The 23,809-nt window shown below is 34.7% G+C and overlaps 1 protein-coding gene across 4 annotated transcripts in view; it reads right to left on the reverse strand.

The window, feature by feature from the left end:
• CNKSR2 (connector enhancer of kinase suppressor of Ras 2) overlaps nt 1-23,809 on the reverse strand; it is a 256,343-nt gene that overhangs the window by 132,403 nt on the left and 100,131 nt on the right. For all 4 annotated transcript variants that reach the window (XM_027096112.1, XM_027096113.1, XM_027096115.1 and 1 more), the window contains exons 6-8: nt 12,156-12,275; nt 6,180-6,239; nt 2,450-2,518 (exon numbers count right to left, since the gene is read on the reverse strand). In XM_027096112.1, the coding sequence (XP_026951913.1) occupies nt 2,450-2,518; nt 6,180-6,239; nt 12,156-12,275 (249 nt within the window). The remainder of the gene's footprint in view (nt 1-2,449; nt 2,519-6,179; nt 6,240-12,155; nt 12,276-23,809) is intronic.

Below are 23,809 nucleotides of genomic sequence, written 5' to 3' on the forward strand. Positions count from 1 at the left end.
CTACTTGAACACAAAGAAGACAATCTGGTAATTGATCACATTATTAAGGAAGGCTACTTTCATGGAATTCAACATAATTTCCTGACAGAGAATGTCTCTATTATCATCCAAAATCAATTTGTAGGTTGTAGTAGCAGTCTGTCAAGGAACTGGGCTCCAATTGGCCCAACTGTTATAGTAGGTAAAAGGGAGGAAGGGAGGTTGGAAAGTTAGTTTCTGTTGAACTCCTAATGTGTGCCTGGCATTGTGTTTTACATATCTTGTCTATCTGAAGCAAAGGAGTGAGTGAAGAAGTGGCAGTCAAGTGAAATTTCAACCCCACTTCTAATTTCAGTTCAGCTGAACCTACCCCAGTTACGTAAATTCTCACTTCCTCTCTTCTTCTCTACCCTTGGCTCCATGTAATCTCTCCCTGAATCCTGGGGTTTACTTACAGGATTATTAGAATTCCTCCCCTTTTGTTTGATAATTTTATAATTTGACTTTGGGGAGGGAGTATAATAAAACTGAAGTAAGAGCATGGGCCTTGTAGTCAGTGAGCTTTGAGCTCATTCAATCTCCACTTACACCTTCTTCATAGGATTATTGTGAGGAGTAAATGACATAAAATATGTAAACTACTTAACACGATGCTTGGCACACTGTAAGAACACAGTAAGTGCTGGCTATGTTTATTATCATTAAAAAGATAAAGTTAAATAGTTACCATGACTCACTTAAAACCGTAAGTCAGTTTCAGAGCAAAAACTGAAAGCAAGTTCTCCCAACCATCATTCTGTGTAGTTTTTAATATTTTAGAATATTCCTGTGATGCAAAGATGTGTTGACACATTCTCACAGTATATAAATATCACCAATCCATAGAGATTTTATTAGTTCACTTGAAGTCTTTTAAAGACTTTCATATACAATAGACATGAGAATCTTTGCTCCACAAAGAGTATCATTTTAACAATTTTTCATTAGAGACTAATCTCTATCCTCTTAGAATTGACCAACTGGAAATAGGCCCAACTATCCAACAGATGTCATATTTGTTAAGGTCACATTGTAGAAATGGAGGCAGCATGAACATTAGAAGAAGCAGCTGCTTTATCCCACTGCCCAAAATCCTCATCCTAGGGGACAAGAAACTTTACTCAAGACAATCGCTTTGTATAGTTTCTAGTAATGAGAACTTATCATCAAAATTGTCATAGTGTAGACAGGCTCTGTCGATTACCAATAGTCTCCATTAATTAGTATTAACTAACAATAATTAGTATTAACTTTACACCCACACATTTAATTTTCCAAACTTTCATTAACTTTTATTCACTTAGATAATGAACTCATTGAAGAAACATCAGAACTTTAATTATCAGTGTTCAGGAGCCTCTCCAAAATATGACAAACTTCTCAGTTTATTCAAAACCAAAATTGAAATAGCATCTGCCTTAATATCAGAATCACCAAGAAAGATCAGACTTTTCACATGAGTCTTCTTACCCCCAAAATACAGCCTTTCTTCTAGGACTAGAACATGCAAAACCAAATTTAGTTTAAAGGTACAACAGGAAATAATTACTCACTCTGAAGAGTTAGTGAGCCATAAGCAGAATATTTACCAGGAAAAAAAAAACACTTTCTTTTAAAATGAGGATTATTAATCAATAATCAGATTATTTAAATTTTAACTTCATTTTAAAAAAAACTTTATACTTTATTTTGGCAGAGATAGATCAACTGAGACAGAAAATAGTCCAAAGTGAAAATCAGATGATGTTCATTTTCTCAATCTAAGATTAAGAAAAATTGCCCTTGAAAATCTACCATAGGCACAGAATGCCATTGTCATTCTTAGCTAGAAAGGGAGTTGTGAGGTTCATAGAGCAAAAAAATTTTATGAACTTATTTAGTTAAGTGCCAATAGTTTTAAAACTTAAACTATAGTCCTCTTTTGGGAAATGAAAAGCCAATTCAGCTATTCCAATTTAAAATTTAAAAACTGACATTAAAATAAACCAATCTGCCAGACACTTTAATGAACAAATCAATGTTAAAGTAGATGAATGAATGTATGCTGTTACAAAACATATCTACTAGGTAATTTGATAATTTATAAAATGAAACTTAAAAGTTATATCAAGAAAAGGTTGAATTTGTATGCACTGTCACTTTAATTTCTATTCCAAAATGATCACCCCAGTTCATAGGGTTATATTATCCTGCACCTGTCCATATAGAAATGTACATCTAAACTCAGCCACCACCAATATTTCCTCATGTTCGTTTAAAACTATGCCTTACATTTCTTCAGATAATTAAGAAAAATAGTCAGTTATTTTTAAAAAGGCTATTCAATTATTTTGTACACAAACAGGCCTTTCATTCCACTGGTATTCTTTCAAAGCTTTAGGCAATCTTTATGTTAGTGTCTCCCACTGACTTGTAAGGTAATTATACATACCACAGTCTGATGATTAACTTGAATCACTTCATCACCAGCATGGATTTTCTTGCACCGATCTGCAGGTGACTAAATTTAACATAAAGGAAATGATAAAGAGCATAAATTTTATCAGTCATTTCTCCTCTATGGAAACACTACAGTAAGTTCACCCTTTTAAATTAGATCAAGAGTTAATTATAATCTTCAAGAAAATAAACTAGCAAAAATGGTTACTAATATTTGATATACTATTTGTATTCTATGTATAACTAATGACAGAAAGCAGGAATGTAAAACAATATATAGGTATTTATGTTGTAAAAGACCAGTATGTTTCTGACAGCATTAAGGGAAAATGATAACTGCACACTTTAAACAGACAACCCTCTCAGGCTCTATTGGGCAACTGGTTCAAAAATATATATGTTAAAACATTATCTTTTAAACATTGATCTTTTTCATTTAATACAAATAATTCACATTAACATCAGCAAACAAGTATTTTCAAGTACATGCTTATGATCAGCATCAAAGCTTTGTCAACTAATGATGAAATTGCTAATTTATTTCATCATTAATACCATCAATCCTGAATAAATGAGAAAAGCAAATTAAAAGATGGATTGCCACTAGTTAAAAGTTATATTATATAATATTCTCTCTCTAAGTATCTAACCACAAGAGAACCCTATTTCTTATGTTTCATACACTGTAACGTATAGGCAAATAAAATCACATTAAATAAACTAAAATGCCAGCATTTCTACAGGATGTAACAATTTTATCATTTTTTTCCTTTACTCCCCAAAGACATTAAAAACAAAAACAAGCAAAAAACAACTTTGGTAAGCTAATGTTGACAAGTTTTATGAAGTCTTTAGGAAACTGAAATGAGATTTAAGACAGAAATTTTATAATATTGTAGGTATGGATAATGAATTTAAAATTCTATTCTTTATTTTCCCTCTAGTGACTATCGATTACTGATTATGCATATTATTAGACGTTTTAATGATAATATGCATATGGACTTTTGAATATACAGAAAATGTGTTTTTATGAAAAAATATATTCGTGTATTCATATGTGTGTTAAGTTATCAAACACAACTATAAATACTGTAATATTACTCATTCGTATCTACTGAAAGGTAAAGAAGAATGATATGGTGATGCAATCTGCATAGTAAAATGCTACTTTTGAGACACTGGAATAGGATTTTCTTTAAAAGTGATTTCCAGTTCCTTTAGTTTTTATTCATTTCCAATTTCCAATTATTTCCAAAATAAATAAGTCTTAAAACAATCAAGTTAACGAATTAAAAAATTCCCAATAAAATTATTTGCTAGAGGCTGGAAACCGAGATTAGATGGTATCTCAGGGAATTCCAGTTACTGAAGTAATAACACAAGCATACAATTAAGAGGGTAGTTCATCCAGGATGTGAACCCAACTCTAATAGTGTCATAACAAGAAAAAACAAGTATTTATTTTACAGCAACTACCAAATCAAACAAGTACCATGTAACATTTCTGAAAAGTTCCTAAACCGAGCTGTAACTACAGAGTCAGTTCCTGTGCTTTTGGCTCACAATTGATCTTTTAAAAGGACAGTATGAAAAAAAAATCAAGCTAATGGCTCTAAGTCATGATGTAAAAGAAAATGATAGTTGGTACATAAAATTCAAAGAAACTGAAACAACTTTTTGCACAGATGAGTAAAAAAGGAAGTAATTCATACAAACTATAGACTTTCAGTGTTAAAAGAGCTATTTTATTCAAACCCCTCATTTTACATAGGAGAAAACTAAGAAACTAGGGCACAGCAAAGCAAAATAACTTACCCACTTAGTGAGCAGCTTTACTAAGACTCAACACAGATCTAATGATAAATGACTGAGGGTACCAAAAATAATAAAATATTTTCAAGAAAGAAGAATTAAATGATAACTCTTAATATATGGTTTATATCTGAACTACTCATAGAATTAATCTTTCTTTGGTCACTCATCCATTTATCAAATATTACTGAGTAATATAAGCAATGCATATAGCGCTCAAGTTTTTTTTACAGACTCCATACAACATACAGAGATATGTTCCTATCAATTCTTCAAGATACAGTTAGTTCAAAATGACCATTTCTGTGATTCCTTCCCTGATTTCACTTGGCAATATTTACTATTTTTTCCTTTGTCTATCTATGCAAATTTCACTACCTGTTTACACAGATAAACCCCTACTTTTACTCCTTAGGGGCAGCAAGCTACTTTAACTTAAAAATTGTTTCAATACCTAGTCCTAAGCCTGGAACACAGCAGACATGAGGCAGAGGTTTGTTAAATGAACAAATGAATAAACAAAGTATCAGGGGAATGTACACACCAATGAGAATGATCAATCAGCGACAAGAGCATAGTTTATGCAGCATCTCACTGCATTTAAAAATTTTAAATAGTTGACAATATGCATATAACTGATACTCTTGATCCCATATAACTCTCTTATTTAATATCAATGTGAAGCCAGTAAAACAATCCAACTGCAATGTATATTATGTTTCACCATTCACAAGAAACTAAGTGAAGCGGAGGGGGAAAAAAATCAATAAATGATTAAAGTAATAGGTGAATCAGGTGAAAAGAATGTTGTCTTTTTTAAAAGAAAATGCTGGTAAAATGTTGAGAACAATAATAACTTGAGATTAACTAATTCCACCTCAGCCTTCTTTGAAGGAACATGGTATAAACATGCAACTTGTCAGAATTTCTAAAAGAAAAAATTTCAAAGCTCAGAACCTGCTTAAGAGAGTGGGATGGAAATCTGGGACAACCAAATGCAGAAAAAATGACTTACTATGCAATTCAAATCTATTACACTGATCGTGTTAATGTCCAACACAATCACTTCACATTTCTGTAGCTCTTTCTTTATAGCATAGTATTTCATATTTATTAGCTTATTTGATTTTCACAACAACCTAGTGAGGTATGTAGTGCAGATGATATATTATTTGATATATTATTTCCAATTTACAGTTGAGGAAATTAAAGCAATGATAGGGTAAATGACTTGCCAAATATTACACTGCCATTAAAATGCAAAATTGGGTGTAGGGCCTAGGCCTAGGGACTCTGACCCACTGCTTGCAGTGGTTCTCAAACTGGAGCATGTCTCAGAACCACCTGTTAAAACAGAATCTCTTATTAAGAAACAGGCTGGTCTCCAGAGCTAATTCAGTGGGTTTGGGGTGGGGCATTCCCAAGGGAAGCTGATGCTTCTGGTCCAGGGACGGACCTCACTGTGAAAACACACTGATCTATACCATGCTGCCCCTCCACTGAATTAAGTTCAATTATACTTCAAGTATTCAGAAAGCCTGACTTATCTGATGTTTCTTTCTTACATGAGGTAAGTTTCCTAATAAAACTAAACTGTGTGACAGATGGAAGTGGATTCTTTTAGATGTCACAATAACTTGTCACGAATCAGAAAATACTTAACAAAGACAAATCTCTGGCTGTGAACAAAAAACATCCGATTTACTTCAGGTAAACAGCTATTCTAAACTAACTAAAATGACTGAAATTCTCCCCAAAAAAGCACTTACTAACTAAATATGTCTTTTTAATTTTATACCCTAATCTGTCGTGTCCTCAGAAGTCAACCTCAATTATGTGAGTTACATAAGTTGTTTAACAATAAAAGGAAAAACACACACCAAAATATGAAATGTTAGAATACTTACATTTTCTGTAGTTCCAGTAATTACATGGAGGCCATCATATGTTGATTTAATATACATACCCTAAGAAAAAGACAGCATAGAAAAATAAGTGAAGCAACTGAAATATTTTCAAGTATATTATAACCTCATTTACAAAAAAAAAAAAAAAAAGCCCTATCAAATTAGAATTGCCATTGCCCCAGGGATGAATCCATGATCCAATAAGGCTGTCTTTAAACTGGTAAGAAATTCCTCTTTGAATGTTCTGGCTTCTAAAGTTTGCCTGAAGAAGCCTGTACTCAGCATAATCAAATGATTTCTTGAAAAGTGGATTAATTGCCTATGAAACTTACAAAATGCAGCATGGTAATTCAATATCCTGAAGGAAGAACACACCTTACTCCCCTCAAAATCCATACTACATGTTCTGTGGCAAAATGAAAGTTACAATGGGAAATTCAAATATTGGGATGTTATTAGCTTATTATACTTGATTCATATTACAAAATAAAAAGTAGGTTTCTCCAGAGCCAATACAGAACTACTGGAGACAGAAGAATGATAAAATATTATTTATGTAAAATTTTTTTTCCGTCCCTCTTTTGTGGTATCCTACATTTTCTGCCTTAATTTCTTATTGATGAAGTTTTAATAATTACATCCAATCATCTCTATATCAATCATTAAGAGGTGGAATTCCCTGGCGGTCCAGTGGTTAGGGCTCTGTGCTCACTGCTGAGGGCCCGGGCTTGATCCCTGGTCGGGGAACTAAGATCCTACAAGCCTCACAGTGTGGCCCCCACAAAATTTTTTTTAATTCTAAACAAAAATTAAAAAAAATAATTCGGGGGTAATGTGTGGCAACCCCTCCTCCCAACAAAGAAGGTGAGAGTCCATTTCCATTTAAATAAAGCGATTTTAGAGAAAGCTTCATTAAAGTTTAAAGATTATCCAGAAACCTTCAAATTGTGCAAGCTTTAAGAGCAAATGAAAGCTTTAAATTATGCATAGTGACAGAACCTTAAAAGAAAAAGTATCACAAGAAAGTATTCACATTTTAAATATTGAAATATTTTCACTTAAGTAAATCAGAAAAAAAATGGATGATTCTGTGAATGGACTTTTTTCCTGTCTAAGGACGATTCTGTTACTTTAAATTCTCTTCGGGTAAAAATTAACTGAGTTTTACGTCAAAAGTGCTTTGCATCTCAAAATATTGACTTCAAAAATTAAAAAGTACTAATTTTAATAAAGTTGAAGTCTGAAACATAAGGGACTTAATAACTAACAACAATCATTTCAGAAAAAGCATATGTTTTAACAATTATATGAAGTAGACAATTACTATGTTAATTTCCTATAACTTTATGTCAATTATATATTTCTATACCTGAATATACATGTGTTTTCACTGAAAATAAGTAACAAATAAAAACAAGAATCAGTAAGTTCATGGCATGGAACTATTAAGAAGTCATTGAGTAGGTTTTAATTCTGAAAAGTCATTTTAGTAATGTCATATGTCTAAGATGTTGGTACCAATTAGAAAAATGGCTAAGCCTGGATCTCTGATGTGAAACAAAATGAATGTAATTTAAAAGATGTTAATTTATCTGTGAATTCTATTGTGCTAAGGACTGTTTTAAGTGTTTGACATTTATTTCACAATAGCCTGTGTGGTACAAACTGTCATTATCTCTGTTTCAGAAATAAGGAAACTGAGGAGTCTGCCAAAGGAGGTGAAGCCAGGTTTCAAGCCCAGGCAATCTGACTCCTAACCACACTCTCTACCATGAGGCTCCTAATTTACAGATTTATTAACAAGAGCGTTGTACACCTTCACTTTTCTTATTAGAACATAATATTTGGAAACTAGATATTGAGTCAAACATTCACTGTTTAACATCTATTCTAAAAAGACTAAGACCTCTCTAGCACACGTATACTACGTGCAAAGCGGTTATAAAGAGTAACTGGGTTTGATATTTTACAAATTTATTTAAATCACCCATCTCTTCTGACAATTATAAGCAAAAGCTTATTATATTATTCTCCACACTTCTTTCAACACTGTGCATTACTGATTATGAATTAAGGTGTTGGACAAGAGCTCTATATAATTTCTTAAATGATTGGGTCATAGAGAAAGTCTAGTCTCCTAAGATAAATGTTTAGAAAAGTCATTATATTCACTGGGATCATAAGAACTCATGAAGATAATCTAGTTATGACTAATGAAATAAAATTCCTATGTAATTACTGCACATACCAGGAACTTTTAAAATGGCAATTGTAAGATAAAGCAAGTATCTATTAGTTATAGGAAGAGGATTTCATCATTATTTATATATTATTAAATGTTATGTAATTTATACTAAAGCTAATTTTTTTCAGATGAACAAAAATATTTTTTAAATGCTTAAGTAAAGAAGGATAGAGCTATGTATAGAGTTCAGTTCTAGCAACTTCATAGCTATGAGCAATAAAATAGAAATAAAACACATCTTTAAAATGCCACAAAGACTGAAGATATTTTGTTTTACGCAGTATTTTCATTTCTAACCTCAATAAACCATTAGTTGTAACTGCTTTTAATAATCAAGACTGACTTCTTCAGCTTTTTTATCTCCCTCTGGTAGCACTAATGAGAAAAATGGCCAAAAGTCAGGAACCAAAAGAAAGTAAGAGAAGAAACAAGTTGCTTGGATCAGTTTCAAACTAATCATCTTCTGAATAATGAAGAGTCCACAGAAATACATCTGATCACTTGGTCACCTCTGAGAAAGGGTCAAACAGCAGGAGGACATGTAATTCAAATGGCTCTTTTTCTGGAACTGAGATAAATCTGGTCTTCCATTTCATCAAAATCTTCATTCTTCCTTCTTGCATTTTTTTAAACCAATTAATTAATTCTGGAGCTGACTCCAACAGCTCCCTCTCTTCTGTTCAGCTTGCCAAAATGACATTTGCTTCACCGTCTCCAAATGTCGGTTAACCAACGGGAGCCAAAGCCACCTCACAGTCAAGGCAATGGAAGAAGGCATATTTGGAGATAGTCCAAGTGCCTAAACAGCAAAAGAACTCTCTGAGGCAAAGAGGCTTCCCCAAGGATGCTCCCCAAGCCCTTTCCTCTCTATTCAACCTCTCTTGGCTCTGATCTAGTTTTGATATGTTCCAATAGCTCTCATTTTCCTTCCTTTAACTTTCTGCTAATTATTGTTGTTTAAAAGCATTTTAGAAGCTAGTTTGATATATTTTAACCATTACTAAGAACATTTCCCACCATTCCTTATAATGCTCAGGACTGTCAAAACTAAGACATTCTACGAGATTTGACTAATTAGGTAGAAAGCTGATGAACAATCTATCCAGTTTATCAGTGCAAGAACAAAGCAGTTACCTTTTACCTATGTGAGATGTTCTGTTTTGAAAGAGCCAGAAGACTGTCTGCAGATGTTTTAAGCTGATTAAACTTCATTAAAGCTTGGTATTCTCCCACATCTTTCTATTTCTTTCCTTCATTTAAACACTTCCTATGGCTAAGCACATGCTAAATGCTACCAAAATCCTCAAATCTATTTCAAATGTGACTGACTAAACTTACTTAAAGGTGGCTGATTTTTAAAACGATGCCTTGAGTAACCCGTATAAAATTTCCATTTAGTCATCTCCCCTTTAACATGAATCACAAGAAATGGTTTTACATTTAACTCTTTTTATTAATATTCAACATGTTAGCCTTTTCTTTTCCTCCCTTGGAATTATTTTCCCAATGAAGTGTTGCTGATTGTCCTTTAAAATGGATTTCTCTAAGTAGTTCTAGTTTTAAAGTCATCCTCCTAAACGTCTCATACCTCCCTTTAGCAATCCCAAGTTTAAATGTGGGATAATGGAATAAACTTTGTTAAGTTGTACCTCATTTAGATTTACCTGGATTTAAACCCTGCCTCTACTGTATATTACCTCTATGTCATACACGGCAAACTGGTAAGGACCTGTGAGTAGGTAAGGATACCTACTCTATAGAGTTGTGAGGATGATACCCGGAAAATGGTAGGCACTCACTTGTTCTCTTTTCTCTACCAGCTGTCTGCCAGACTAACTGAATCAGGTGCTTAGCATTTTAAGTTCATGACTATTTCAAAGAGCAGACCCAGCTCTATGTACTTGAAATTTAAAAAATGAAAGACCTGTCCAGGGCTATACCTTCACTGAAAATGAAAATCAAGCTTTCATCTAGTCCATTAATGAGCAATGTGTTGACTCACTTCACATGGTTATTTTCCCCCCATTATTTCAGTGGTCATTAGAGGGAAAAAAACAGGCTCTTTTCTTAGAACAATACCATCCTCAGAACTGCAAACTCACAGAGCTAGAGGGAGCTTTAAAGAGGATCTAGTCCATCCCTTCCTACCCCCAACATTCTACAGATGGAAATATCAAGGCCAAGGAAGTTAAATTTACTCCCTCACCTGCCCCAGATCACACTCACAGCTCTATTTTATGTAAGTGATTTGTATCCAGGTTTTCTATCTCCTAATCTAATTAGTTCATAATTTCCCACTCTGCAAATCATGCTTAGAGAGATTTCTTTCCTTCAGAACTACTGCAAGGGTAGATATTGAAAGGAAAATCTTTAATACTATGGGTGGAAAGATGCTTTAAATAAAACTGGACGTTGTAAATGTGACCAAAAAGAATAGTAAGAATTTAAATCATAAATATTACTTCAAATAAGTTTATAAACATTAAAATAAAAATTTTAAACTAATCAAAGATATAACATAGATATAACACTTATAGGTTACAATGATGACATACTTTGTCTATGTCTGAGATGCTGAGTTCCATCTTTCCAGGAAAATACAGATAAAAGCCACAAAAAGACAAGGAGCTACAGTTACCCAAAAGTAATTTGTTAAGTAACAGGAGAAAAGTCACTCTATAGAATAGAGGGCTTCAAACCAAAAACTCACTGGTGACCAACAAAGGCTTTGCCCTCGGAAACAGTTACACACACACACACACACACACACACACACACATGCGCGCACGCGTACGCACACACGCACACACAGACACACACACATATAAGGCTGAAGAAGAAAGGCCACATAAAAAGTTAAACCTGCATAGAGATCTTTAAGAATATATTATCTGAATTAAGTTGTTAACACTAGTTTTCAAGATTCCTACTTTCTAAAACATCATTAATAGTATCCTTGGAAAATTCACCTCTAGGGAGAAAGTAGAAACGCTATAGCAACAAACTAACATGTAATAGTTGTGTAGTAGGTAAGATATTCTACAGCCAGTTTCTTGTTTTTTGTCTCTCCCTCATTAATATTAATATTATATGCTTTCTTTCTAGAGGCTCATTAAAGGAAAAGCTCTCCCTTGGGTTAAATTTAGAACCAATACAATTTTTAATCAGGTGAACAAAATATAGAAGATGATTATCTTTATTATGACATAATAAAAAATACATCTCATAGATGTTAGCCTAGTTTTAGCAATATCCACCTGCTTACTCACCCTTAAAAGAAAGAGTAGAATTATAAAGAATATCAGGTTTGTTTAGCTTACACAACCTAAGGGAAGAGAGACCTATTAAAACTGGAACAAACAAAAGCAAAATAAACAAAACACTCATTTTCATGGGCAGGTGGTTCTTATTATAAAACTCATAACTTAAACTTCCTTTAAACCTAAGGAACTTTAGTAGGGGGTGAAAATGTAACTAAAGCTAATTTATTTAGCAAAGTAAACAGGATAATTCAGAAATCACCATTTTAAATTCTCTTTCATTTTCATTTACCTTTATAAAACTTCTTATCATGACTGACTCCCACTACCTCAATTCCTCTAGGGAAAAAAACCCCCAAACCATTCAAAGTTTGTTAAAATTCATGGATTCTCATGTTTGGGGACTGCTCTGCCCATACCATTAGCTGTCTGTTGATGGGTGGTGGCTTTGATAAACATGGTATCTCTTACCAGCCCTTCACTTGGTTTGATGTTTGCCAGCTGAATCACTTCAAGGTGGGCAGACTGCGAAACTAGAGGATCTGATGACAGGGATATGATGTGGTCACAGACTCCAGAAAGAGTTTTACACTGAAAGCAAAAAAACAAAAAGCAAAAAAAATTTGGTAAATACATGTTGTAAGTAACATATAAATCACTTTTTATTATAACATTTTTTACAAGGAAAAATAAAAAACAGTAGAAGAAAGTAGTTTGCACTTTATTCTATGAAGTCTGTATGAAAAAGGTATTCAGGTTAAGAAATACCCACACATAAAGCACACCTATATTCTAAATTATGGATATAAGAACTACATATCAAAATATTCAAGAAAGTTATGGTTATGTTTTGTTTCTATTATTTGATTCATCAGACCTAAAATAAAACGATTATTTCTAAACAATCTTAGTAATCTGAAAACTTCTTGATGCCAACTGTTAGATGGAAGTGAATTCAATAAGTTCAAAAACCTTGATGGTTTTTACTTCATGATCAGAAAAGTTTAGAAAACAATCCAGCCAAAATCCAGGGAAGATGAATCTTCCAAATCTGCTCGGTGAACTCCTCCCACTCATTTGTCTAGACTCTCCTGCTCAAGGTTACCTTTCCAAGCTCCCCCTTACCTCCAGGCAAAGTTTGGCACTCCCTCAATCCTGCTTTCTCAATGTTCTATGAACAGTCTGAAATTGTATGATAACTTCATTCTGAAGCTCTCTAAGGCAGGGACCATGTCCTACTCATCTCTGACTTCTCTTCCTCCCCTACCCCTGGCAGACAGATCCTAGAACATATTAAGGCAATTAATATGAGTTGAATAAACTGAAGAGCAAATGAGCTTTAACAATTAGTAGACTCGCTTGATTGAGGACAGAAAGCTAGTGCTTTAGTTAGTATAAATCTATTCATGCTGATAGAGAATAATAGATTTAATGTATGTTACATCCATAATAGTATGGTTAAGACTGAGACATGGTAAAATCATGAAGAAAGTAGAACATAAGTGAATGAAGCTTGGAATATACTGTTCTAAAATGTTCTGGCTCTTGGATGCTTCACAGACTCTCATTTACTTACTGAAGCCTGGTTGTCCAACATTGGAAGTTGTTTTATTTTGTTTTTGTTTTCTTGCCTTTACTGTAGGAGGAGCTACAATTTTGCAGCACTCAAGGTGTCACCTTGTATTCATCTCCAACATGTTACATTTGTTCTTTGACCACTGCATTACTCTACTGTAAGGGAGAGAGTCCCCTCCTTCTGGTCAGGACTCTTTATTTGCTGCATTCTGTACATGGTCCATGGCCTCAGTCTTTGCTGGGCTCAGCTTCGTCACCCCACAGAAACTGCCAGGCTAAACTTCTCCCCCTTCTTGCAGTCCTGCTCTTTGCTTTTCACGGCTGCACTTTTATTGTGGCTATCAGCTCCTAAGGACAGACAGTGGACAGCATGCAAAGCACATGGGCTTGGTATGAAGATATGTAGGCAATCACCACACTGGCGTGTCTGTGAGCAAGTTGTTTTATATCCTTGAGGTTTAGTTTACACATGTAGAAAATGGGGTAATAAAGATTATTTTACATGGTTTGCATGACTAATCAGGATAATGTATATAAAAAAAAGTCTGATATGGTTCCTATCCAAAGAAGACACCAAATAAATGCTTATTCTCCCCTGTTGCTTTCCATAAGCTCAAAGGGCTCAGCTCTTACTCATGGGATGAATTATGTCATATTCTTAATGCCATGGCCTTGCTGACCATCTTACAATGACCAGTAATCACACTGCACGGTCATGATGGAGAGTTCACATCTCTTTACTCTCTCTGATATTCAAGTTTCAGTGCTCTCAAGAGATACAATGAAGGTAATTACCCTGAAGAGCTGCTAAGCAAAGTGCCAACAGGAAGACCACCTCTCAGAAATAGGGAACCTTACAGGGCCAGCCTCATGGGCATGTGACCTGTGCACAAGGGCCTGCATTTAGCATTATGCTTTGCTGGTGCCATTTTGGAATTCTTAATTGTTTTTGAACAAGGGGCTCCATATTTTCATTTTGCACTCCCATATTATATAGCCCATCCTGGGACCCCAGTCTCTCTGTGTGTGTGTGGTTTTATTTTTATTTCTCTTGAAAATATTCATCAGCAGCCACCGGGGAAAAGACAGAATGGCAGCACTTTACAAAATCTGGCTACAGTTCAAATTGCTACTGTTTGGCAAGAAGAAAAACAATTTGGGGCAGATTTAAAACTTTTAACTATTCTTTTCCTTCCATATGTGGTTTCATTTTCATTCTTATTTTCTCTTTATCTCAAGGGGGTGGAAAACAATGCTAATGTGAAGAGTTTCTATATAGGATACTTAAATTGCATGATAATCTGAAAATTAGTAAATCAGTATGCTAAAAAGAACGCTTTGTGGTTTCTACAAACTGGGGCATATTTCAAAAGAGTCCAACGTATAAATAAATAGGAAGGTAATGGATATACAAAAATGGCTCAACATGTGTGCATTACAACACTCAGGGCCTCATATAACATGCTGGTAATGAGCAATAGTAGCTCTCCTATTCAAGCACTGGAAGCACTTAAAAGTGGAGTAGAAGGAAGAAAGGCAGAAATACTACATTGTAGGTGTTTTTACAAAAAAAAAAAACCAATTAAATCTACTGTATTAAGTCGCAAATCATTTTTCCAGATTTCTCTTCTTGAGTAATTTTGTTTGCCAAATGTCTGCTATGTGCTAAGTCTGCCAGGAATACAAAAGATGAGCAAAACACTGACTTTACCAGCGAAGCTATCAGGATTTAATAGATTAAAGATTTTGGAAAAAATAATAGAAAGACTTAGAAAAGAAACTCCATTAGAACCTTGCTGCCCGTTTTAGAGATAATGTACCAGAATCTTTATACTGTAGCAATTTGGCACTTGGCTAAATAAGCCAATTAGAAGGGGTATAAAATGGCCTGGCTTTAAATGCTAATTCTATACTCATTACTGTATCATACATCAAGCCACTGCAGGAAACCACATTAAGGGTACTACAGCAAAGTTCCAGGGAAGTTATTTATTTTTATTTATTTATTTACTTATTTATTGAACTTGAAGTAGGGTTTAGAACTTCTTTTTCTTTTTTTATACAATTTTTAAGGGTTACTTTCCACTTACAGTTATTACAGAACATTGGCTATATTCCCCTTGTTGTACAATACATCCTTAAGCCTATCTTACACCCAATAGTTTGTACCTCCCACTCCCCTACCCCTATACTGCCCCTCCCTCTTCCACTGGTAACCACTACTTTGTTCTATATATCTGTGAGTTGGCTTCTTTTTTGTTATATTCACTGGTGTGAATGAAAAATGTTGCCTGCCATATCAGCAAAAAAAAGGATGCTGAGGCCACCAAGCCAACAGCCACTACTGCTGCCCCCCAACAGTGAGCCCTGAGGGAACTCAGAATGGAGACAAATGGGCTGCCCACTACCAAGCCCTCAGCCACTGCAGCCATCCTCAAAGGTGCACCCTGAGGTGACTTGGGATGGGAAAGAACAGGATACTGGCCTTATTAGATAGCTAAGGTGCATATCAAAAGAATGATTTCAATGAGCCGAGGCTCTTATATCTTCCCGTACATAGAAAAGTACTAAATTCATTAACTTGAGATGTCTGGTTTTCTTAATTAACATATTTTTATGTTCCCACTACCTGGTCTTTGTTGCAAAAACCCATGTATACCCTGGCCCCTCCCTTACCTCTTCGGAACAGTCCCTCAGAGATTATCTGAAAGGCTGCCTCTAGGGCTTGAGTCCTCAGAAACTCTGCCAAATAAACATAATTCTCAGCTTTTAGATTGTGTATTTTTTTCAGCTGACACTAGTTTGTTGTATTTTTTAGATTCCACATATAAGTGACATCGTAGAGTATTTCTTTCTCTGTCCAACTTATTTCATTTAGCACAATGCCTTCCATATCCTTGTAAAAAGTGAATTTTTTCCTTCAGTGAATTTGTGATATTATGTTGTTTTAAAACACAGTATTATCTATTGCTACCTAATAGTCCAGAAAAAGAAATTAACTATAATATAGCAAGAAAAATATATTCTTTATTATTAAAAGTTAACATCAACATTATACCATGTGTCCTGCACAACGCTAAATAGTTCATTATTTCATGTATCCTTTTAACAACTTCCTGAAGTAGGTAGTATTATAGCCAGTTTAGCAGATGAGAAAGCAAGGCTAAATAACTAGACAAAGGTCATTGCCTTGGCCCAAAAAAAACCCCAAAAGCCAACTTGAATCCTTAATCATTATGCTTACCATCTCTTACTTCGATCCTTGAATCTCCATTTGTTTCTGATCAATTTCATTTTTGTATTGTTTAAAAGCTATGTCAGTATTAAATGGATGTTGTATAACATGTTTAAACTACACAGTATAATGAAATATAAGGTGAGCCTGCAAGTGTTCTTGCAATTTAGAATACAGTTTAGATAAGGACTAGTAGATCTGAGACTATGAAAGACACAGCTCTCTGGGAAAATTTGAAATTTTAGCAGCAAAAGGACAACTCTTTTCTAGCGAGAAGATAACTGGTAACCACTTGTATAAAGGGGATTCTTCTGCTATTTTTGCAATATAAATACCAAAGGGTTTTAAATTCTATTTATCTTTAGTTCTAAAAGCAGAAGGAAATTTTTAAATTTTAAATTAAAGTCTAGTAAATAATATGTCTTTAGTAAAGTTAAAGGGAACATAAAATGGCAATGAGTATTATAACTGATCCTCTGGATTCTGTTTATACTTCCCAAAATGGTGACAAAGGATTTGTGACTGAATAGCAGTTAACAGAGGGCTAGCTATGACTTAAGAAACTTTTAAAACAAAAGAGTGTCATGGGCTGGATTTAATGGTATTGTCTTTTTTTCCTCTCCAGTTGTTTATATTAATTTCAAATATGAATTAACATTAATTATAGAGCATATTCTCAGGAAGAAATGGGACGTTTTCATACTCTGTTCTGTATACATACTATATTTTATATAGGTTTGCATACAGTGTATGGCTGGTTCACCCAAATCTAAAAGTTCTTAAGGGGAAAAAAGATCTGAATATAGCACGGTTAGTATAAAATAAACAGCGGTTTTTAAAAAGTCGTGAAAGCAACATTTTAGTCACTGTGAAGATACGAAAAACAGCAACCTTACGTTAATATACTAACCAATTAGCAGATAGCATTATTTCATTATCTCTGAACAGCATTCTTTCATTATCACTGAATTTATTATACACTTTTTAGATTAATATGTGAAGTTTTAGCTTTTGTATTTTAAAAAGGAAATGTAGAAAGCATTCTAAGTACAGACAATAGTGAAAAGCTAAGGAGTAGGTAAGAAGTCTTAAGTTAGCCTCTTAGCCTCAGAGAACACTCAGCCAGACATGATTGAGCTACTTAAAGTATTTTTATTTACGTTTTTCTAAATAAGTGGAACACTGGTTATTCTTTTAGATTTAAAAATCAGACATTCATTTGACGAAGGAAAGAACCTCAGGTTCATAAGCTTAACGAAAGGTTTTACAAAAGGAAATTTCTACTTTCAGATATACACATACATAAAAGGGACAAGAGTATAAAACCAAGATGAACTGAGGAAACAATAAACAGATGAATATGCATTTTAAGATGGCAAGAATGATGTGAAAGCTACAATTTAAGTATAGCTTAAATAATCCAGGTTTCTTATCAGTAACCTGGAAAACAATAACAAAAGTTTCATTTTGATAAATAGTGTGTACATATTAAAATAGTTATTGATATAAATAATAGTTCAATTAAAATAGTCCAGAGGACAGAGCATATTTTATTGTTTGGTTTATATATTAGTATAATTCAGTATTATAAATCACACAACTCTGTGCCAACTGAGCAGGATATTTGCATCATCTTTGGTGAACAAGAGAAGCTTTGTTTTTATAAAATAGTGCAAATTTATTCCATATTAAATAGTGAGAACTCTAAATTATATAAGCCTCATTCAGAAATACAGTATTTGTAGTACTTGCCAGATCTCTGTTGAGCTAGCAATTTTGCATTTCTAATTATAATGGTACCCTAAACCTACTGTATAGCACAGGGAGCTCCACTCAATGTTCTATTATGACCTAAATGGGAAAAAGAATAGATAAATGTATAACTGAATCACTTTGCTGTACATCCGAAACTAACACAACATTGTAAATCAACTATACTGCAACATAAAATAAAAATTTAAAAAAAAGACACAGGAGTGAACAATCACAGGTAAATTTGAAAGGGTAAAATTGATAAAGAGAATTTAAATTGATGTTAAAAAGTATTAATCTACATACATATTCCCCAACACAGGAAGAATTTCTTGCTCATATGAGTAAAGAGAATTGAATAGAAAGTTTTTTAAACTTAAAAAACTAATACAACAGAATAAAATTTCAACTTTAAACCCATGTAAAAATTATATTTGTACACAGCAAAGATTAAAGAGTTTCAAATAGCTTCAGAAAGCAACTATATTTGCAAATAAATAATAAAGGTCATATGAACTTTGTTCCAACAAGGCCTGGAAAAGTCTGCAATCCCTTTAGCTTTCAAACTCTGATGGTGGGGAAAAAACACAACAAAACAATTAGCAAAACGGAAAGAAATCACCATCACCACTGCTTCATTAAGCCATGCATTCATTCAACAATCACTGGGTATTTACTCCATGATTCAAATGCCACTGCTATGCTCAAGGATTTCTCAACCCGGGACAGTGTTTCCGGTGATGTATTTGGCTTTGTCCTTAACATCACTGACATTAACCATGCTGTCCTTGTGTTCCTGATCACGGAAAAGAAGCAGTAACACTTTAAAATAATAATCATCTAAGAATGATGAAGTCAGTACGAAACAGTGAGAGAACATCAGTCCCAAATGTGCACCTACATTGATGAGCAAGAAGTGGACGCATGACACTTCCAACTTCCAACTACCTTCCTGAGACATCCTGGTCTGAATTAAAGGTGGGACAAGAGCCTCCATTGCTCCTTTGATTTCTGATAGGGAAACAGTCAGCTGGAAACCAGAACTGGATCTGGGAAAATCTCCACCCTATTTGCCTGCTCTCTCAGGGGCAGGAAGCAGAGCCAGGCAGGCTTGCAGGGAGTCCCCAGACAGATGAGAGGAGTACTCATTCTTGGGCACACTACTTTCCAGGCTCAAGATTAACAAGGGTCTGGACATATTAGTGGCTCGAATAAGATGTAGGTTATTAGGAAGATGATTTAATTTTACTTTAGATTCAAACAGCAAGAGTGAAGCTGTTCATTATGATTGGATGAGCTTCTGGAAAATCCAGGCACTATATATACAGCTTATGGGCAAATAGGGAACAAATAGCAGAGACCTGGGAGCAATGTCTTTACATATAGTAGAGAAATTCAAAGTTTCCATATATGATTTTATGGAGAAAAGAGCTAATTGCATTGTACCAGTTATTAGTTTACTGGTTCTCAGCTCCAAATTCACCCTTCAGTGTTTCCTCTATGATGACAGGCAGGTCTCTTCAAATATATCTACTTCACAGTAAGGACAGTGTTAAGTTTGTGCCAGTAGAGGGTGCTGGAGGGATACTGCAGGGAGAAGGAGGCTTCTCTTCCCTTTGGGCAGTGTTTTGCTTTTTCTTGCTTCTGCTACAAGGTCCATCAGTGACACACGTGTGTGGGGACATCCATGATGCCCAGACTATGCAGTCCCTCAGTGACCTCACAGCCTCAGTCTGGGCTCAGTGACCACCATCCTGTGGCCCTCTCAGCCTCATACCCACGTCAGCACCCTACTCTCTCTGTGAGCTCTCCTACCAGCATCACTTGCCTGTATCCTGGAAGGTTGTTTCCTGCTTGTCTGGGCCAGCTCTGGTTTAGGCAACTCAATGAAGCCGCAACCTGACTGTTCTAATGATTTCTGACCCTCAGTGTGGGGGAAGGTGTCCACCTCAATCTGTCCTTCCTTGGGTACTCTCCCCCAGTCCTAGGGCATGCTTTAGAGTCTCTTTACATCTATATCGGTACTCTTCTATCACAGTTTAGTAATTATTTAGATTAAACTTCCCTTGTTTAAGTTATCGTGTGATATCCATCTCCAGACTGATTCAATTATCTTTTTGAAGAAATCTTTACATTTATAGTAACAATAACTATAGTTTTTAAAAATCCATAGTGTCTTTGATCACATAAAGAATGGTCTTAGATTAAGATAGTCCTTCAATTTCTCTCTCTCTCTCTTTTTTTTTTTCTGGTACACAGGCCTCTCACTGTTGTGGCCTCTCCCGTTGCGGAGCACAGGCTCCAGACGCGCAGGCTCAGCGGCCATGGCTCACGGGCCCAGCCGCTCCGCGGCATGTGGGATCCTCCCAGACCGGGGCACGAACCCGTGTTCCCTGCATTGGCAGGCGGACTCCCAACCACTGTGCCAACAGGGAAGCCCCAAATTTCTCTCTTTTATATGGTCATACTGTTTTCTACTGATCTTGTGAGTTAGTCACCAAAGATTTGTGGCATTTAGACCTTTGAAATCACAGACACTCCAATCCCCCAGCGTAATCAGAAAGGCTAATTTAGTTTGTTCACAGCTAGTAAGTGCCAGAATGGGGTCAGGACACAAGATCTTTTTAACTCTCAAATTGCTGCTCTTTCTATTACATTACTCAGCCTCACTTGACTCAACAACTAAAATGAACACTCTTTGAGAGTGAGGATTGTACACTCTGAGTCAATCTGAATATGAAAGCATTTTACAATGCATAATGTTTTCAGCAAATGTGATATTAGCAAAACATCCATAATATACCAACTTACATACTGTATCCAAATCATAAAGACACACTAAAAAGACAGTGAAAACAGATTATTTTGATTTTTTTATGTGTGGTTACATTCCCATTAGTATACACACATTTTTTTTTGTCCCATAAAAGACAAACAACTTCTAACTCCATCATACTCTATCTGGATGTCTTCATTCCTGCACAAGACATCAGTTGTGGAGAACTTAATTTACAGTTAAAAAATTTATAAAGCAATAAAGCACCAAACTGCCAAAACCTGAAGATAATCTAATACGACACTCAAGAAATCAAGGCCTATTTCGGTAATAGAGTTAGCGTGCTTCTTTACATTGACCACAAAGACAGTGAAGGGGGCCAAAATAGAAGGATCACATTAACTTTCAAACAAAGAAGCATCCTAATGCTTTATATCTACAAAACTCAGTATTACAATTCATGTTTTAATGAGACTGACCATAATTTGTATGTTCAAATGCTACAGTTACAACCAAAATGTCAACCATACAAAAACATTCAGTTTGCAATGGCCCAAGATCACAGCTTTAAGAGAAGAGTCTATAATTGGCAAAGCTGCCATTTCACAGCTTCAGGGACCAAAATAAGATTATTTTTATAAAGTAATTAGACCGCCACTGTTTTCAAGAAATCTCTAAAGATAAAATATTAATATGATGACTTTTATTATGGGGCATGCTGCTGCCCTAGTACTTACATCCGCAAGGTTTTGGGAGATTAGAAGAGGGAAACTATGCTTACATAAATGATATGATATAGATGGTGGGGCAAAGTCTAAAATGACCTTTTAATTTTCTCCTCCAGGCTCTTCTCTTAACCTAACTGTTGGTTCTACGCGGTTTTAGCCATTTCTAGTCTAGATAGCGGAGAAGGAACAATAATCTCAACCCAAATGGAGCTTCAGAGTAAAGAACGCATACACTTAAAGGAAGAAAAAAAGTACACACAAAATTTTCATGAAATGAAACAAATAGTTAACAAGCCAAAACAAGCCTAATTCATGATCAAACCTAAATAAATAATGAAAAAAATAGCTTGGAGAGAAAAGAAAGAAGAGAGAAGAGAGAAGAGAGAGCATTCATGAAAATACCCTGTAAACTGTAAAGTACTACACAACGAAAAGATAGTGTTAACACTAAAATAATAAAATAGGCATTTACTTTATTTATTCCTCTCATTATTTTTATAAAAACGATGAGGGTAAAATGCTAGCACAAAGCAAGTGCCATATACAAGATCACACTGTTGGTTAATGTAAAAGGTGTATTTGAGTTCAGTACAATCTGATTTAAACAATGTGACTTTAATGATCAATGCCTGGCCTGGGATTTCCATGAGCTTATCAAAGCTGACAAGTGTTCGCGGTTCACCAGCGAGAGCAGCAGAGCTGTGACAAGCAGAATAAGTCTGCTAAAGCACAAGGTCTGAAATGGCTTCTCGGGAATGCTTCTGTCTCCAGATTCAAAGATTGTAGTGAAAGGTGGCAGTAAGGGGAAAGTAGGGTAGAGAACTGAAGAGAACTCCAGATTCCCTGCATCTGATTTCCTGTATAAAACAAGGATCTGTGCAGAGCAAAAACAGATGGGCTCCAGCATGCCAGGGAACACGAAATCAGCGACAAAGCCTAACTGAGAGGGAAATATCAAATCAAGAGAGGTGAAATATATTCCTCTTTATCATCAGGTGACAAGCACTCAGATATATAGTACATTGATATCTGCATTTCCTTTTGTCCTTTACGGTCACACTCTGCCATCTGTCCCATTATATTTAATGGCAAATTCCAAGGAAACCCAAGCTGCCCAGTCTCCTTTTATTCATTCTCACATTTCATATTGATGGACATCTCTGTCTACCACTGAAACCAACCAACCCTCTTTTCTACCCAGCTTTTTGGTCCTCAGAGTCTACTACTTTCTCATAAACAACTCTCTCCAATTTTAAAGATAAAAAAGCTGAACAGGAAATGTAACCTATGGATTGTCCAAGTTTCTTTTGACTATTTCATTATGTAGAGAATAAAACTATCCATTCAAGGCCATCAGGATTATAAACATAATAAATATTTACTTTTATAATGAAAAATTATAAAAGTAACATAAACTAACTGAAGAAACTTGGGAGGACATTTGAAATGAACAAACAAAAAACATCAGCTATCATCTTACCAAATAAACACAGTAAATATTAATATTGAATATTTTCTTTTTCAATTTTCAATGGTGATTTATTCTGTGTTTATAATGCTTTGAATCTGGTTTTTACTTAACATTATCATTTAGAATGTTTCCATTAATATTGTCACAAAATATTTTTGGTATATTCATAAATTTATTTATGGATAATTTATTCATAAATCATATATTCACAAATACAACTTCAAATAGTATTAAATAGAACATTTAATCCTGTGAATACACCATAGTTTACTGAAGCATTAACCTATTATTGCCTATTTTTCATTATTACATATACTTCTGCTATAAACTCTTTCTACAGAAAACGCTATTATGTTTTAGAATTGATTTTTAGACTAGATTCCCAAGATAGTATAGGAATATGGACTCTGGGGCCAGGCCAACTGGCAAAAGTCATCTAACCTCTTTATGCTTCCGTTTCCTCATCTGTAAAATGGAGATGATAGTAATAATACCTACCTCATAAGGTTGTTATGAGGACCAAATGAGTTAGTTTATACCGAGCATTTAAAATAGTGCCTAAGGCATATGTTAAACACTACATAAATG

Source organism: Aethalodelphis obliquidens, unplaced genomic scaffold, assembly GCF_003676395.1.
Source record: "Aethalodelphis obliquidens isolate GAN/ISIS:26980383/991018 unplaced genomic scaffold, ASM367639v1 scaffold99, whole genome shotgun sequence".
Taxonomy (NCBI): Eukaryota; Metazoa; Chordata; class Mammalia; order Artiodactyla; family Delphinidae; genus Aethalodelphis; species Aethalodelphis obliquidens.